The following is a 17,727-nucleotide window of genomic DNA, read 5'->3' on the forward strand; positions in this document are numbered from 1 at the left end:
TTAATTTGGATAAAATGGACCGTGCTCTTGATTTCACAGTGCCACAGAAGTGAGAGTAATAATAACATTTAATAAGCAGCCAATTTTCTACACTCAGAATTAGTCAAAAAAGCTTGTAATGAACCGTTTCTATAAAACAGAAACATCCCTGAGCAGTGGGATCTCACAGAAACAGTGGCACTCGGGCAGATTTTTCACTAGACACAGACAAAAATCTCACATTAATCACCCAACACAGGACACATAGCTATGGGATTGCAGCACTAATTCCATGTTACAGCTGAATCCCAGATTAATCAGATGCACCGTTTCCTCAGCCTAGATTTCCTCTAGCGGCTCCAAGCTATTAAGGTAACAAAAAGAAATAAACCTCAGCTCTACGTGGAGAGACCAGGACACTGGACCGGCGCAACAGCCCTTCTCCCCCACCTCATTGCTTCTCCACGTAGAAAATTGTACAGTGACCCTTCTGTACCTGCAATCAAGTCAGATTTGATCTTGCTAGTCAGGCAGATGAATCCCTGTTAGTCCAAACAGTGACAGCATCTTGGCTTGCATCATGGGTTACTGACCATTCATTCCTAATCAAAGAAAATTTGCTGTGTTTTCAAGAGATGGCTCCATTAAATGAAGCAGATGAGCAGTGGATCTGTCCATTTATTTATTTTTAAACCATGATCTGGGGCACAGGGGAGGGTATCACTCCTGTTTCAGAGACAGTTTGGCTACGAGCTCATTCGCTGGAGGATATTAGCAGCTGGCATCTGAAATGGCAAGACTAGAGTATAGAGGTATGCCAAAGTCAACTGTGCTGAAACACAGCCAAATTTGTATTTATTCCACAGGAAAAATGGCTAAGCTGTGGTGGCTATGTAATTCCAAACAGTGTTTACACAGTGACCTTTCCATTTCCCCTCTTGGAAACAAAAAATTTAATTGTTTTGCTCCTCTAATGCAGAATAAATAACTCCCAGTGATTTTCTATTGGTGTGCAAATAAACCAAGCGGTTATCTTTTTTCTGCTATCAAAGCTGCCAGACCATTCCAGCTCAACATCCCCAACTCATTCCAGCCTTGGTACTTTGCCAAAGTTGCTTGTTTTTTTTTGTGTGTGCACCAGTATGGTTGTTGATGAGGTGAGAGCCCTGAGGTGGCCTGGATACGGGGCTGGAAATCGGTGAACCCCCAGGAACTCATTCCGAGTGTTTTTGCCAGGGTCTTAAGAAGCTTGTTCAACCTTTACTCCCGTGAAATTCTGGTTGGCAAAGCAGGCAGTAATGCCCCTCGAGGAGCACCCGTGAGTATCATCACTATTAGATGCTTGGAAGCTGAGATGGTTTACACTGCTCAGGGTTAAACTCAGGTACAGGATTTCCTCATTAACCTGTAATGAGATAAAAGGACAAATTGTCCTCCTAGCCCAGGCTGAAGTCACAGCATCCCACGGACAGGCACAAAGACAAGCGCCCTGGGAGGTGTCTGGGATGTGTCAGACTGCAGGAGGGTGTGGGAAGGGCTGCACGGAGCTCTTCCCTCACCTGCCAGGGTACGAGAGGGACAGCTCTGGCACTTGGCAGGTTCCGGGCAGTGCTCCTCCTTGCTTTAATCCATCAAAGTGTAATCACATGCCTGGAAAACCTCATCTGCTGCAAACCTGCACTTTGTGACTTGGTCCGTTTGCAGTTCAGTCTGAAAGGGGGCTTCTGACATTGTGATTGTTTGAATTATTTTTTAAAAGGGTGTAAAAAGCTCACTAGACTACCTTTAGCTGTAGGAAGCACAGGGAAAAGAAACCCCAACAAGAAAAGTAACAGGGACTTGCCCACTGCAGTACTAGCAAAAGGACCTGCTGCAGGAAAGGCTTCATTTTGTGCTCTGAAAAAATCCAAGCCAGAGAGAGAAGCGACAGAAGCAACGTGCTGATCGCTCACTGCCTTCCTCATAGCCCTGAGTCACAGGACGCCCACTACCAGGGAAGACATGCCCTAGTAAGTTCTGCTAGTTAACTCAAATTGCTTTTAAACTAAAACAGCATCCCCAGGTTCAAAGCAAAGTTTAGTTTAAAACTGCTCCTGATTATCTTAAGCTAAAACTCCCCTAAGAAAGCACTCCAACCAAAATAAGGGCATTCTTCCAGAAAAGAATTGCACCTGTTTAATGAGTAGTTTCAGTAAACTGGTGCAATTTGTTCAAGCTGAAGAACTACTGATGAAGAACTAATGTGAACAGTGAGGGAAGAGGAACAGAGAAAAATCCCCACAGAATAACCTTAAGAAATAGGAGTTCTGCAGAACTGGCCAAAGCACAGATGTCTGCAGCATGTGACGATGTTTTTCCATCATCTGCTCTTTCCCTAAAATAAACGGTCACAAAAGGAAAGCAGAAAGTAGCAAGCACATCAAAGAGGGAGTGCCTGGGAGCTCTCTTTACCCTCCCATGTACCGGCAAAGATGCTGGAAGCCAGGAGAGGCCATGAAGGGGAAAGCCACAAACCGCGACGTGTGAACGTGCTCACAGAGACCTGCATGCTGGAAATTGCAGCAAGGCGCTTGCAAGAATTGTTTCAGTAGGACTAGAAGCTGCCACAAGGCATCTTCTAGAGTGACAGTATGATGGGACAGCAAAGGACAAGATGGTAAACGTGGAATCCACCTTTTTGGAAGTTATGGCTGTCTGCTCCGTCCCAGCAGTAGCCAAGGGACAACAGCCTCACCCCAACCAACACCGCTGCTTTTAGTCTACTAAATAATCCTGTCCTTTATGAAGAAAGGAAATAAGTCATCTCCTCCATTTCTCCTTCCCAAGCTAAGGATCATTCTTCAACCCAACCAGGAGTTAACAAATCGCTGTCCCCTGTTCCACTCGCCAGGCAAACAGCAAACGTCTCCGCTGACCTCACGGTAGGAATAAGCAACCTGTCCATCCCTGTCTCTTCATTGCTGCCAGCAATTATCACAAAACATCTTCATTGTGCATGTGGCAGCTGGTGACACTGAGTCAGGGAGTTTTATCAGCTTCTGTGCTGCACGTTTCAGAGCAGCTGTTTGCCGTAAGGACACCCCGCTGTTCACCAGCCCAAGAGAAGCTGGACTTGGGAAAGCAGCAAGGAGAACTTGCAGTCCTGTGCACAAGCCAAAGCATCTCACAGGGGCATCTTGTCCTCACCTTAGCAGGTCTGCTAATGGCCGTGTCCTCAGAAAAGCTCCCTGCAGGGCAGGGCTGACAAGTGCCAGGCAGGAGGAGACCACACGACGATGCCCGTGAGCATGCTGCGGGATGAGGGGACACCAGCAAGGCCTCCCGAGGATGGCGTTGGCACAGGTGAAGAAACTGAAAAGCAGAAGGACCGCAACTTGCCTTAGCAAGAGAGGCAGCTGTCTCTGTTTGAAGACACACAAACTCACTTTCTCCAGGGACAAGAAAGACAGAGAGGTTAGAAGAAAAGGCTAATGAGTTGCACTCATCTACAGTCTTTCATCCAGCCCCAAACGGTGCTTAAGTGTAGACAAGAGGAAAGCACAGGAAGCAAAGCTCTTCACTACAGCGCTCGTAGTACTCACACCAACTCCCTGGGTACAGCACCATTTCCTTTAACTCCACATCAACTACGTTTGAGTGCAGCAATCTCAGCTAGGAACAGAAAACCACAGTGACTTAGGGAGGTTTGTGTGACAAAGCCCGTCCCACTCTGCGAGGCTGTGATAGAACGTTTTGAACCTTGGCTTTTGATGACTGATCCAGGCAGTTACTTAGAAGCATGTAGCGCTTCTTAGCACATCTCTAGAATTATATTTGTTCTTATTACAGCAATATAGCAGACCTTAAATTCAAAGGTAAGCCCTGTGCGGGTGTAAATTCCAATGGACTTAGCAGCAGCTTCTTCCCACTAGTGATTCCTCAGATTATCTCAAGAAAAACTATTAAGCCCCAAAGGACTGGAAGCTGCAGATTCCTTTTCTTTTACGTGTTCTGCAGCATTAGCTTCACACTGCAACAATTTGAGAGGAATTTGTAGAAAAGTATTAGGGCTTAGAGAGGGGGATGAAGGGGATGAAGGTGTTTAAAGGAAGGTTCAGGAAGATGCTATTTCAGAAGGTTCAATGTCAGCACGACCTCCAAGGGCTAGAGAGAAAGGCTACTGGAAGGCTACGAGGCAGGCTCCCAAAAGGGACAGCAACCTGGTGATGTAAAAAATAAGGATTTTAGAATCACCTCTGGCTATTTAGCAACCGTTGTTCTTATGAGAAATCCAGCTAAAGCAAATCCTGGGCCTTGGACCAAAAATACATTGCAAGCTTGGTTCTTAATTTTGGGAGGGGGTGCAAAAGCTCTTCTGCACGATTAACGGAGCGGAAGGAAAAGACCATGTTCCTGTTTATGAGTCTTGGCTTCTCTTGCTCAGGTAATCAGTCATCGTTACAAACCAGATCTCTGGGAGCTTTCTTCTCCTGCAGTACGAAAGCCTTTAATCTTAGAAATGAAGAGACTTCAACCCCCCAAAAATTGTAATTCTGAAGTGCTCAACAGCCTTTAATTCATTATGAACCTAGAGGCAGCGGGAAAAAAAGTAAGTAGGCAAAAAATACATCACATCCTTAATCTAGGGAAAAAAATTCAGTATTTTTATAGCACATAATCAGACACTTACAAATATATTTCACTGGAGGAAGGGGAGGGTAGGAATGTGCATTTCCTATTTCCTTTTCAATAGTCGGATGCACAGAGGCCATCAATATGGTCATTAGAGATAATCTGCACAAGTCATTCCTAAACCAAAAAGAGGGATTTAAAAAGAAACAAAAAAAAAAAGGAGAACCCCTGCAACAAGGAAGGGCATTCTACAGTTCCAGGTTCACGTTCAAACATAACTCGTCATCTGAATATGGGGGGAGGAAACACACTTTGTTTTGTACAATATAAATAGTATTTTTTAAAAGGTACTACATATGAATACAGTAACGGTGCTATTTCAGTCAGGACTTGAACATGCAGAGGAAATTCCCCGTTGCTCACAACAGCTCGTCCCCATCCCACCCTTCCCCTCCCCCTCCAAAAAAAAAATCCTCTGCTGTTAAAATTCTCTTTCAACTGTTTTAAATATTTCTCTGTGGCCTGGCAACATTCTTTTTCCTTTATACAAGCAAGCTTTCTGCTAAATTATGTTTTAACCGACAGGAGACAGCTATGTAGGAGTAACAACTGAGGCTTTTAAGAACCTTGCCAATTTTTAAAACTTTTATTAGTCTCAGCTTGATTTTATTCTTGGAGACATCCATTGAAAACGTCAGTATCTCAAATAAAAAAAACCCTGTTTCAAACTTCTTACAAACACGCACGCGTGCTCACGCGCCGACACACACACACAGAAAATAACCCGTAGCAGAGGCAGGAAGAAATAAAGGGAACTCCGATTCTCTCCAGGGAGAACAAAACCCAAAAAATAAAATAAAAAAATTAAAAGGTTGCTTTATTCTATCTCCACTCTTCCACTAGGACAGTTTAATACCCGTCGAGTCTTTTAAGATGCTAATCTACCATCTGCTAGCCCACAAATCCTTCCCACTTATTCCCTTCAAGATCCAGCTATAGCCTTGCTCAAAAACCTCTCCACAGCACAACGACCACGTTGCTAATGGGACTGCAAAAAAAGAATGTCGTCTCTTTCTGTCCAGTAATTTCAGGGAATTAAGTGGAAAAGATTGCCGTGCAGCGTTCCGGATAGCTCTACTGTGTCACTGCGGCCTCTGCCAGGCAAAAGGCATCTGGGCGAGCGGCACGATGCCTCCGCGCCCCCCTTCACCCAGACTTTCTGGGGGCCACGTCCCCTTCCCAGCTCTGCACTAGGGCTGCAGTTCTCTTTCTGCATTTCTCTTCCTTTCTGAACTGACCGAGGTCCTCCAAAGAGAGTGGGAGACTTTCCAGTGACTTCAGTAGGGTTTAGGACCAGGCTCTTTAAAAAACTGTTCCATAACAGCTCTTTGACCGGAGGTGATTTTCAAGTGTTGGGGTGGGAGCTGCCCACTCCGTACTTGAGGATTTCTTTTTGCCTTTAATGCTCGTTCAATTCTCAGTGAACTGAGTCCAATCAAAAGAAGGGTTTGCGTTCCTCTTCCCTGGAGTATCTCAAAGGCTCAGTCTTTACTTTAGTAAAGGATGTCACAACAATCAAAGATGTTTGGGGAATTTCTTCTTTAATAGGATAAAAGAAAAACATACAAACACCTCCCAGGCTTCTGTCATGGAATGATTCTCACAACTGTAAGGAGCACAACTCAGAAAAAAAATGGAGACAGAGAAAGAAAAGGTTCCTATGGGAGACATGCCTACCAGAGAGCTAGAACAATCCCTTTGTGCTCTAGTCTGCAGTGGGGAAGGGGATGGCTCGTAAAGGAACTAACACAAGAAGCAGCAACAGAACACTTACCAAAACCGAGTGGCGTATTGTAACTGAAAGCCATGCTGATTTTTTTGTATTTTTTTTTTAAAGTAGAAAGCAACTTGGATGGCAAAGATGGGGAAGGAAGATGACAAGAATGGCCAGAACCTGGCCATTGTTTCACTAAGTCCCTTCCTGGTGACATGGCAGAAATGCACACATCTATCACATGTCTTTAAGAGAATTATCTGTAAGAAACATCCCAGCTATGAAACATTTCTTTCCCCATCTTCCCCAGATTACAAAGAAGATAGTGTTTCTTTACAAAAAAGAACCCAGAACTCTCCAGGACATCTGCACTTGCTTTCTCTCTCCCCGCTGTAATATTAGTCACATTTCATTTGGGGATGAGAGGGGAGGATTTTATTTTCAGTTTTAAAGCCATTACCTAGAAAAATGTTTTGTGGAAACTTTCATTTTTCCTATTTTTGTTTGCCTTTTTTTTTTTAATAATGCTTATTTATAGAAAACTTCACAAAGGTGACTTCTATGTACAGAAAACACAATTCCAAAGGCTGCTTCAGTAGTCAATGTAATAGCACCTTTAAAGACAAAAGAGTTTGACATATTTTAAAAAGTCATTTTATCAAATTTTAACCCTTTACAAGCCAAAAAAGGAGTCAGTCACAAAGCTCTGTTAGTACAAACTCTTCCCGAGTCTCCGTGTGAAATGCTGTCAGAAAGTTTTTCAAGCTCCTATCGGTCGGCAATGTCTGGCAAAGGAGAGGTAGTGTGCAGCCAGACAGAATTTTCTTGCAGTCTAAACCAGAAGAAGATGAAAGGAATTCACAGCAAACTATTGCACAACGCTGGTCTTCTATTCCACAGTTTTCTGTTTTTTGTTGTTGTTTTTTTTTTCCTCTCAGGCTTGAAAAGGGTTAACTTTGTATTTAATTAATCCTAGTTAAAACATGTTGCTCTGAGTTCCAGGTTGGTACTGCGTCTGCAACAGGCTCTCCATAAAGGCCAAGTAATCTGGGTTTTGTCCATATTCTTCAGGATTTCTTGAATTCCCCAGCCGGGGGCGCTTGGCTGCTCTCACTTCATCTCCCGAAAATACATCTTCCTGAGGGGCCCCAGTGCTGAGGGACTGCAGGAGACACAAAGTACAGTCATTAGGGGCACAGAAAGAAGACAGACATGCACAACCTGTTGAGTGCACCTGCATAACAAGGCAGCAGGGACAACAAGTGAGCGAACAACCCGGTACGGAGAATTTCTGTACAAAAAGCGAACTCCAGAAACATGCAAAGCACATGGCTGAAAGAAAAGCTTCTGGGTTTCTGAAACCAAACTTGAAGAGAAGCCCTCAGGTTGCCTTCCTTCTGTATCAGGATATCTTTTACTTCAATTCCTGCCTTGCCAGTTCACTGTTTACTCCTATCCTCTCTCCGCACGTTGCTCATTCCTAGTAGAAGGCACACAGGAAACTGGGGCTTCCCTGATGTCTTAAAAAGATCAAGACCTAAAGAAAGCATTTGGGGTTAACATGACTGTACAAATGATTGCTTCTGTTCATCCTCTTCTTACACTCTCAAAAGAGGTACATTTCTTGGTAGAAATTACCATCTCCTATTGCTTTGTTCTTTGCTCTGCTGTTCTACATTAAAGCACCGTGAGCATCGCTTCCACGGCGTATCACCTAACGCTCCTGGCAGCGGAAAGTACACGTGAAAAATCTTAGCTTTCAACCAGGCTTGAAACTTTTAATTCACTTTCCAGCCTGCATTCCTTTCCCTGGAACTGATATAAAGTCTGATGGTTTCCCCTGCAGAGAATACGTTACTTTCCAAATCTTGTATTGTAAAGTTCCAATAATTGTCTTTATTACTAGTCAAGCTTAAATAAGCCAGAATATTGTGCACACCCTAGAAATCAATTCTAGGATGTGTCTTTGCCACCAAAAATCTTTTGAGGATAACAAGGTGAATTATTATTAGACTGTAAAATTTATGCCATGAGGTCTTACTGTGATAAATGACCTCAAGATGGAGAAGCCACGCAGAGCTACATTACAGAAAGCATTTTACAGATGTTTTTTTGGTAAAACCCTTTCGTGCATAAGCAAACAAAGGTTTCCTCCAAACTGACATGAGTTTTTCCACGTAACTGCCTGTTTCTAGGCCATTTTTAACGATGTGCCTCTCATGCTTCTGCTGGTGGCCATGGATTCACAGCTTCAGAGAATCACTGGTTCAACTTGACAGAGAAGTCCTCTGTACTCCTGAGGAATGGTTGGACCATCCTCTTTTTGTCTCCTAAGAGACACAGAAGCCCACAACCTTTAACAGAATAACTCTGTGGATCTGTCCCTGTCATGCACTAGCTAACATGACATTTAGAATGAAGAGGAAAACAGTAATATTCTCCACTGGCACAGAATCTGGTCTCATTATTTGTTTAAATGAGATGACTTTAAAGATCAAAGCACCAGGTCTGAAAACATCTGGCAAGTCTGGAACCAAACAAGCTGTGAAATAAATCCCTCATTTTCTAGGCTGAATATTTCAGTTGCATGCCGTTAAAGGCACACTGATCTTTTATATAAGGGATCTGTAGGTAAGGTCTACGTGCTGCATCTCCTGTGTGGTAAGAAATGGGGGCTTGGTCCCATGTCACTAGTCAGTTCTCCAGGTTCCACTTAGCTGTAGGCCCATCCACATGACTTATGAGGCAAGGCAGTATTCAGCCAGAATGGCAGTCTGTGTAACTAAATTCATACACTATGCGGTGTAAAATGGCATGAACATAATCCTTTAACCAGAGAACACAAAAATCAGGTCCGAACGCGTAAAATGGAAAATCATTTAAATGCTTGAGAAGCATTTACATCGAGAACTTCTCCTGCTCTACAGATTTTGCACAGGACCTGGGATTTTACGACCAGAGAAAGCAGAGGCTGTGTTCATTTAATGCCTAAACAATACGTTAAGAGAATGTGAATGAGTACTGCAAGCCACAGCCATTTTACCGCATCTCTTACTTTGATACCTACCAGGCGAGACTTGACTCTCTTTGGAAGCTCTTCCTCCAAGGTATAAATATCACCACGCTTTACCATTAGCTGGGAGCCATCTTCAAACTCAACCTGCAGAGTAGGCAGAAGATGAAATAAGAACATTTGGCCTCTAGATTTACATTCCCAGATTATGCCAAGCATGGGCCCTTCAGTCCCATGGAAATAGCAAGGAAGCATCAGAGGCCAGCTCTGTCCCACTTCTGCCCTCCCTCCCAATCAGAGGGCTAGAGATTTCCACTGGTTTTTACATTCAAATCCTGAAAAAAGCAGCTTTTCACTTATAATAAAAGGCAGCCCTGTATTCAGGCCAATATGAAGATGAAGAATCTCTTTCATCTTAAACAAAGGATTTTTTACACGTCACGAGGAAACAACCCCAGCTACTAAAATACATTTATATTTTAACAAGCAGAAATCATCAGCCAGGTACAAGAAATGGTGGTAAGTCTTCACGTCAAATCTCTCTCACTAAGCACTGATTATATCATGAATTATGCATCAGTTGTTACAGGAATGTTTATTCATGAAAACGTGCATATAAAAATGTTAAAACTATTAACAAATTTTAAGAGATTCTCATTGCCTTGGCTTAAGACTTATTACTTTTCTGGATTAACACAAAGACACAACACGGTTAATAGGGGATGGCAGGTTCGGACTGGACACAGTCAGAAGGAAGCAGTCATCTGTTTTCTGAACTCCTCCTCCCTTGCTGCCCAGGTCTTACTACTCATCAGTTACACCAGGCCTGCGATGCCTGCTGAGGTCCCTTAACCGAGCAGCATACATCAGCTGTAATAACCATGCAGGTAGGAGAACAGCCTTTGACAGATGAGCTCTGCTGAGCCCTACTGAGGTGGTTTAAGGTGCTACTAGTCCCATTTACTCTCCGGTTTTACAGATTACTGCCAGCATAGTGGAGTCAGAAGGGAAAACAAATGGACAAGTTCAAGAGCGGAGCCACAAGCAGGTCTGCCACTTCCACTACCTGTGCTCCATCTCCTGCAGAAAGGTAGAACTGGCAAGGCAGGGCAGCGGCACCACAAACCATCACAGAGCGGCTGGATTTTGTTTATTAAAGCTCCAAATTACTGATAAGGCTTAAGGCCTGTTCTGAACACACATCAGTGTGTGTTTGTTTTTTATTTTTATTTATTTTAAATATACACAACTAATCTTAGCACACAAAGCACAGGCTCAGATATGGGAACTGGAAAGCTAATGCAAAATAAGGCAAGATGAAAATGCTGAAGCTAATCCGTGCAGCCTTCCTACGAACACACTCATTTCCTAACAAAAACCCCATCGCTGCGTTGTTAAATATAATCCTGTTAGACAATAGAGATGCACAGTAAGTACTGAAAATAAGCATCTATATAAGGAACCAATGTCGAAAGCTGTTCAGGCAGTTTTCCCCATGGAGAAGAGCTCTACCTATAGGTAACTGCACGATTTGAAAAACCCAGACTCCTCATGCATATTTTTCTGTCATCTCTCACTATCAGTGGAATAGCCTATTTCAAAATTTTTTACCTTTGAGAAATTGATGACAATTTCCCATACTGTGATTAAGCTGAAAAGCATGCATAAAAATAGATCTTTATGGAACTACGTTATTGTACTTATTCATAACCAGGGTCACCTCAGATCACATCTTCTCTGAAGCATTTACTTTCCATTATGCACACGAAGAAGACCGTTAACTGACAAGGTGAACTATTGTGCTCTTTGCACACAGATATGAAACACTCTGTGTGCAGTAAGGATAGAAACCAGAACCCAATTTCAAACAAATGCAAGACTTGGGACTTCCTTTGCCTTTTACAATTGTCTAGGGGCATCAACCTCTTTAAAATAACAATTATATTCCAGCACGTATTTTTCAAAAAGATGTGCACGAAGTACACTTTCCTTTATAAATCACTGTAATTTTCAGCTTCTTGGTAACATTTAAAAGAGATTTAATCCAATGAACACACTGCATCTTATAAAACCTGTGTTGAAATACTAACGCTGTGGTATCAGGCTAAATCTTCCTTTACTTTCAGAGCCTTCCAGAAACAAAAATCCTCTATGTGCAAGACTCAAAGACAAAAAAAAAAAAAAGCTGTTGTTTTTCTCTACTTAAAAACAGAGGTGGTGAGAGTGTGTAAGGCTTATTCCCACATGCTGCTACTGCTCTGCAAAGTACCTTCCCATGGCCAGAGGTTTATTTCCCCCCTTGAAGTAGTCTCCTGACCCATAATTTCCCTTACTTTCTCTTGAATTGTCAAGGAAAGTTTTAATTATGTAAATACTGGCTCATGGGGAACTGTAGGTCACAAGCTCAGTTAGCACGAGCCACCAGAGAGTAGTAAGAGCAGGTCACTTTTGACCTGAGTCAGATCTGAGCTGTTTTTCAGTATTCCACTAATGAATCTGAGACATCAGCCATTAAACTCTTCTCCCACAATGGAGGCGAATGGCTTCTCCTCCATCTGCCCTCTGTTACTGGAAAGTTCCTGTGTACAAGCTTCCTAATACTGGTGAACACTCAGGGAACAATTGCTGTGGGTCAAGAAGGAACAGCTTCTGGAGACCAACGTGTCTTTAAGTGTTGCCTCTTCATCCAAATAAAGAGCAAAGACATTTACTTTCAAGAGGAAAGCTACTGCATGCTAAGCAATCCTGTACTGACTTTAACAAATCCTTTTGGTTTATTAATGCTTTTTTCCTTCTCTTCAGCTGTAAAAAACTGCACAACTGTAATCAAGAAGTTGTGTGTTTTTCCTACAACATGAAAAATGGCAAATCTATTTTATATTTTAAGAGCAGTCTGAAATACGTCTAGCCATGCAGCCGTATTCTGCCACAGAATACCTTTACCCTGATCCATTTTAACACTACATTTCTCTTAGTGTACCAGCAGTATTAATTTCAGAAGGCAAATTGTCTCTTCAGGACCAGAGCAAACGTTCAACGTTAGTGGCCTCTACAGTAGGGGTAACAATCGGACACGTCGGTATGAAGTACATGGATGCTCTTCCATACTTACCTGATAAATCTGACTGATCTGGGCTGCAATAAACTTGGCCTTATAGACAATTCCATCTGTCCACTGCAGTTGAACCATCTCACCCTCTGGAGGGGGTCCCATTTGGATGCAGTCTCTGCTCTGAGGACGGACAGGCAAAGAGGTCAGACAGCCAACAGAGACAAAGCTCAACAAGTAGTTGAAGTGTGTTAAAAACCACTACTCGGGGAAGTTCCTATATAACACTGTAATTAAGCATAAGAAAGTTACTAGACTGGTGATTAATTGCAGTCATCTCAAACAAACCATTAAACACCAAAAGAGCAGAAATAAGCACTTGCACCTCCTTCTGGTGACAGTACTCAGTTCTCGAAAATTCCTCGTTACAAATCCCAAAACATCAAACTGCCTATATCACCAAAACCACACGGGGTGACCTGCTCTGTTCCACGTGGTGAATCAATGGGACAATCAGGAAGAGAACGCATGAGTTGACAAGTCAGCCTTTTCTATGCATTCCCTCTATATTAAGTGCATTTCCTATTTTGAACCAGAAGTGCTTACAATCTAATCTGCTTCCCCCATGAATCACGCTTGTCAGTTGAAAAAGGAGAGATTATTCAACCACAAAACAAATAGGATGCAATGGAAAACAAACACTGCATTCCGTTAAGTTAGATGCCGATTCTGATTAAGTTAGAATATCACATTTTCGTAATGGAACAAAAAAACTGAAATGAGATAATGTCACAAACAGGAAGGGTGGTAGTGAAGAACAGTATGAGCTTTTCTATGCAAGTAGCAACTTTACTTTTACGATTTTTTTAAACTTTTGTTGTTCCACCCCACAGCGTATAGAAGGATGTTATACACACGTTATACTTCGTACTCGTTTATAAGGTTAATAGTCTCTATAATGAGCTGCTTACAATAATGCTTTCTGGGTAAACGTTGTCACTGTATGAGCCATCATCAAAGTTTACTTCATAGAAAGTCTGTGTTGTCGTGCCAATCACTTTACACCTGTAGTAGAGTCCATTCCGGTTTTTTGTGATCACAGTCTGTCCAAGGGTCACTTCCCTTCGAAGCTGAACCTATGTTGAAGAGAAAAGGGAGAAACTGGCAATCAGAAAAGCTGGGTTAAAAACACAAGTGCAGAGAAACCGTTCTATAAAAACAGCGGAAATTTTAAAAATTTAAAAAACATCCAACAAACTTACATTCTGGTTAGCTGCTTTGTGTTTGAAGCAAGTGATGGACACAACGTAGGGCCAGTCATCCGGCTCCATGGGTACACCAGCAGCGTGCGCACAGGTCACATGGAAGGAAGTAGAGCAGTGCTCATAGGAGCACTGGATGCAGGCACCAGACACTTTCTTCATCCGCTTCCGACAGTACACGCATTTCTGACACACAAGTTAGCATTATGCAGACAGGCCACAGCAGCTTTAATGCAACATATCGGCATCCCGATAACTCACAGGGTCAAAACGTTTTTACCATTAGTGGCTACAGCACAGGAGCTGTAGCCAAAAATGGTGATGTTTCATGCTACGAGGTCAACTCCAGTACTGCCAGAATTGCCTGTCCAACTCCACACACTTGCCTAGAATCACTTGTAAGCCAAGTTAGTACCTGCTGTAGCTTCTTATCATTCCCACAACCACAATGACATCTACCACTAAGTCAGCCCTCCAGAGCCATACTGGATGGTGAAGCAGACTAAAATCCAATTTGAGACCATGCTCACAGGAGGACAGAGAGAAAGGAGGACCTAACAGACAAACGCACATCAGTGTTGTTAAAGAACTGCTTATTAATGCTCATCCTCCTTAGATACATAAAATATACCTATCTTATTTCAAACTGCAGCTGGACCATCACAGACACGGCAGAAAAATAACGTTCATTTTTGGAAAGAACGGAGCAGAGGATAACTGCGTAGTAGTTTGTTCTATTATGTTTAATGGAACATTTTATCTATCAGATCTAATAGAATATCATTTCATGTACTGGAACAATGGTGGCTTTTTTTTTGTTGCCGTTGTTTTTTTTTTACATACAAACATATCAACTGTGTTTTATTGCTATCCATGTCAGATTACTGGAGATAACTCAGAAGAAATTAAAACATCGTACCAAACATCAGAATTACAAAGGGAAAAAAAAAGTATGTAACCTTTCGGCATTTTTAAATCATTTTCTGCAAAGCAGATCCGCTTCTTAGACCTATCTAATTAGACAGCATTTAGAGGGGACAGGTAAGCGACTTAAGACATGACTGCTTTAAAAAGAAATGTAAAAAAGATTGGAAGCAATTATTAGGTGTCAGCGGGAAACAAGATAAATCTCCTCCTTAACAGCACCAAATTCTTGTTTAAAGCTTCTCAGAAACACATGAGATTAGATTTTGGTAATCTCAATCTAAAGAAATTTAAGTTGGACACTTGGAAATATTTCCAGACAACTATTTGGAAACACCATTCTGAGGCTTTTAACACCTTAAGTCTAGAGGATCTGTGACTGATCGATGAAAGCTCCTTTACCTTAGCCGAGGCTTCTTAGACAAGGCAAATCAAGGAAAATTTAATATCACACATGAGATGAACATGCATTTTACTCGTTAGAATGAATTGCACTACTTAAAACAGCTCGTATAAATAAAATCCTGAGAGATATTATATGCCTGTGAATCCAACTATACAGCCACGTAATTTATTTATTACAGAGAAATAATTTCCATATACAAGGAGGAACAGAGGAAAGCAATAATTTTTAGTGCCCATTTCCAGATGACTGTCTCCAAAGCACATTACTCTGGCTTGCTCCAGCCACTGCCCCCCAAGTTTGATTGACTGCCTCCCTCCCAACCCATCCGCCCACCTAAATATAAATGTCCTATAAACATACTCTGATATTACGCATAACAGTCTTTCTCTCTGCAGTGTCTGATATTAAACAGGGCCTTTCTTTCACTCTTTAAATCTCCACGTTTCGTTTACCTCACTTCCATTAAAGCAGCACTCCAAGTATGCAACATAACAGAACTCACGACCTGAACTGTAAGGTCCGTATGAATTACTACATCCCATGGGATTAGCAACGTAACGAAAGCTTCCTGAGGTCACGCGCTAAGCCTAAGCAACCCCCAGAAATAAAAATTCACTCTGCTCCTAGATCTGGGCTAACTGAAAAGTGTATCCTCAAAAATACTGAGAGTAATACTGCAAATAAACAATCCCCCCCCGCACAAAATAAGAACTGCCAAATTTCAGTGTTATATTTGTGTTATCATAGTCCATGGGGCCTAGCTAAGAGCCCCACTGCGTTACAACCCATCGCCAAGGCAAATAAAAGACCACTCCTTCTCCAAAGACTATTTCTCTTTTCCTTCAAAGCAAAACACACACAAAAAAAAGGGAGATACCTTCTTCCTTCTTTCTCTGCAAGCTAACCACTCCCCGACTGGGACCTATCCCCCATGTATATGAAATAAGTCAAATTCACTTCCTGTGAATTAAATTAAGTCAGTACGTTTACACCAAAGATTAATTTGGCCTTTTTACTGAAACTAACAAAAGCCAGGAAATTCAAAAGTCAGGGCCTTAGTGTTGCCAGAATGTGTTTTTTCGTATTTAATAAGCCTTGCCTTTATCGCGCCGTAAACCACGTTCAAAAGCCAGATAAGCAGCACAGCAAAGTGCACAGCAGGAACCCGGCACTGAAAGCAAGTCAATAGCAATGAGATCTCATTATTAAACTGTCAATACCTAATTCTCTTGCCAACAGGGACAACTGCTGATATACAGTGTGCTCGATACTGCCTCTCACGGGAGCGTTAACCCTGAAGTATCAGGAATCTGCCTTTATTGATGCCAACAGGTTTCTTCCAAGCCAGAAGGATTAGCGTGCATCTAATGACACCCCGGCGGTAGACAGATTCCTCATGGCAGGCAGAAGAGCTACAGAAGTAGAATATTGAGAGCAAATATGACCACAGGATAAAGAGAAACAAGAGCTACAGTAAGACTGAAATGTAGATGGTGAAAGGAGTGAAAATGTTGAAGATCTGGAAGTGTGGGAGATGCGATGAACAGAAGCCCCAGTGCTAAGTACTACAGTGAAGCAGCACGTGCAAGATTGAAGACGTTTCCTGGGGGAGAAGAGATGTGAGAAGGTCTAAAGCACAGGAGAAAAATCTTCAGAATAAATGCACACCGGAGAGTTGGGTCATAGCTGAGAGTAAGAAATGGGCTGTCTCCTGCTTGATGAACACCGCAATTCATTTACTCCCCTGAGGAATGACAGCTAATTATTCCAAATTTCCACGTCATAAATAATTTACGCACACAGGCCCATAATACACCATTAATCAGGAAGCATGCAAGCTGCATTCTTTGAATGATGCAATACCCGCAAACGAAGCAAGAAGTCTGTGATGAAAAAGGGAGGCCTGGTGTGGGCTTGAGGAACAGAAGATACTCCTTAAAAAGTCACTGCAATTCTTTGATGCATCAGCCCTCCCACAGTAACTTTAAAAAATAAAACAAACAAAAAAAAAATCACGTATAATTCTTATCTATTCACTTCAACAACTCACAACCTTCATGTAATTTCTACTATCCTTTTCCATCTCTTTCAGCAGAGAAGGCCGCCTCTCAAATTTTATCTAACACTGCATCATCTCCATCAATGTCAAATCATCAGATCCACAACCTTTTAGTCCCCTTCAATTTGTCTTCCTAAATACAGCTGCACATCCCTCCCCTCCCAAAAAAAGCAACAAAAGAAAAAAACACAAACCCACAAAAAAAAAGTTACACCCCCCCCCACATATCCTCCACTGACTCCCTCATGTGCTCCAGGAATTACCTGCAAAATCCTTACTATTAAGAAAACTCTCCCCAGTGGCTCGTGAACGTGTTTCCCCACGCAAGCCTACCCAATTTAAATTTCCTCTGTCCTCCTTCACACACTACCCCAACGCTGCCTGTAGGAACACCACTGCCTCTCACGTTATAGCTCCAGACAGTTTATTTGCTTTCTTTCCTGCATATAAAGTCACGTTAAATGTGGTGGCAACACCAACAAACTGTTTTCAACAGACATTGATGGTGCGTGCACACATACTGTAAAGGCACTCGTAACTAAGACCAACAGAGCTGAATGTTTTTTATAACCATTAATTAGCCTAGGAGCCTACTAGGCTCTGTGAGTTGAAGTGCTTCTTATCAAAATGCTCTACCTTCCTTGTGATAT

At 42.3% G+C, this 17,727-nt stretch overlaps 1 protein-coding gene across 1 annotated transcript in view; it reads right to left on the reverse strand.

The window, feature by feature from the left end:
* Nucleotides 1–4,601: 4,601 nt before the first annotated feature.
* KDM4B (lysine demethylase 4B) overlaps nt 4,602–17,727 on the reverse strand; it is a 90,241-nt gene continuing 77,115 nt past the window's right edge. Inside the window, exons 20-24 of the mRNA XM_035348250.1 lie at nt 13,689–13,874; nt 13,398–13,562; nt 12,490–12,609; nt 9,432–9,524; nt 4,602–7,526 (exon numbers count right to left, since the gene is read on the reverse strand). Of these exons, the coding sequence (XP_035204141.1) occupies nt 7,341–7,526; nt 9,432–9,524; nt 12,490–12,609; nt 13,398–13,562; nt 13,689–13,874 (750 nt within the window). The 3' untranslated portion in view covers nt 4,602–7,340. The remainder of the gene's footprint in view (nt 7,527–9,431; nt 9,525–12,489; nt 12,610–13,397; nt 13,563–13,688; nt 13,875–17,727) is intronic.

Source organism: Oxyura jamaicensis, chromosome 28 (assembly GCF_011077185.1).
Source record: "Oxyura jamaicensis isolate SHBP4307 breed ruddy duck chromosome 28, BPBGC_Ojam_1.0, whole genome shotgun sequence".
Classification (NCBI taxonomy): Eukaryota; Metazoa; Chordata; class Aves; order Anseriformes; family Anatidae; genus Oxyura; species Oxyura jamaicensis.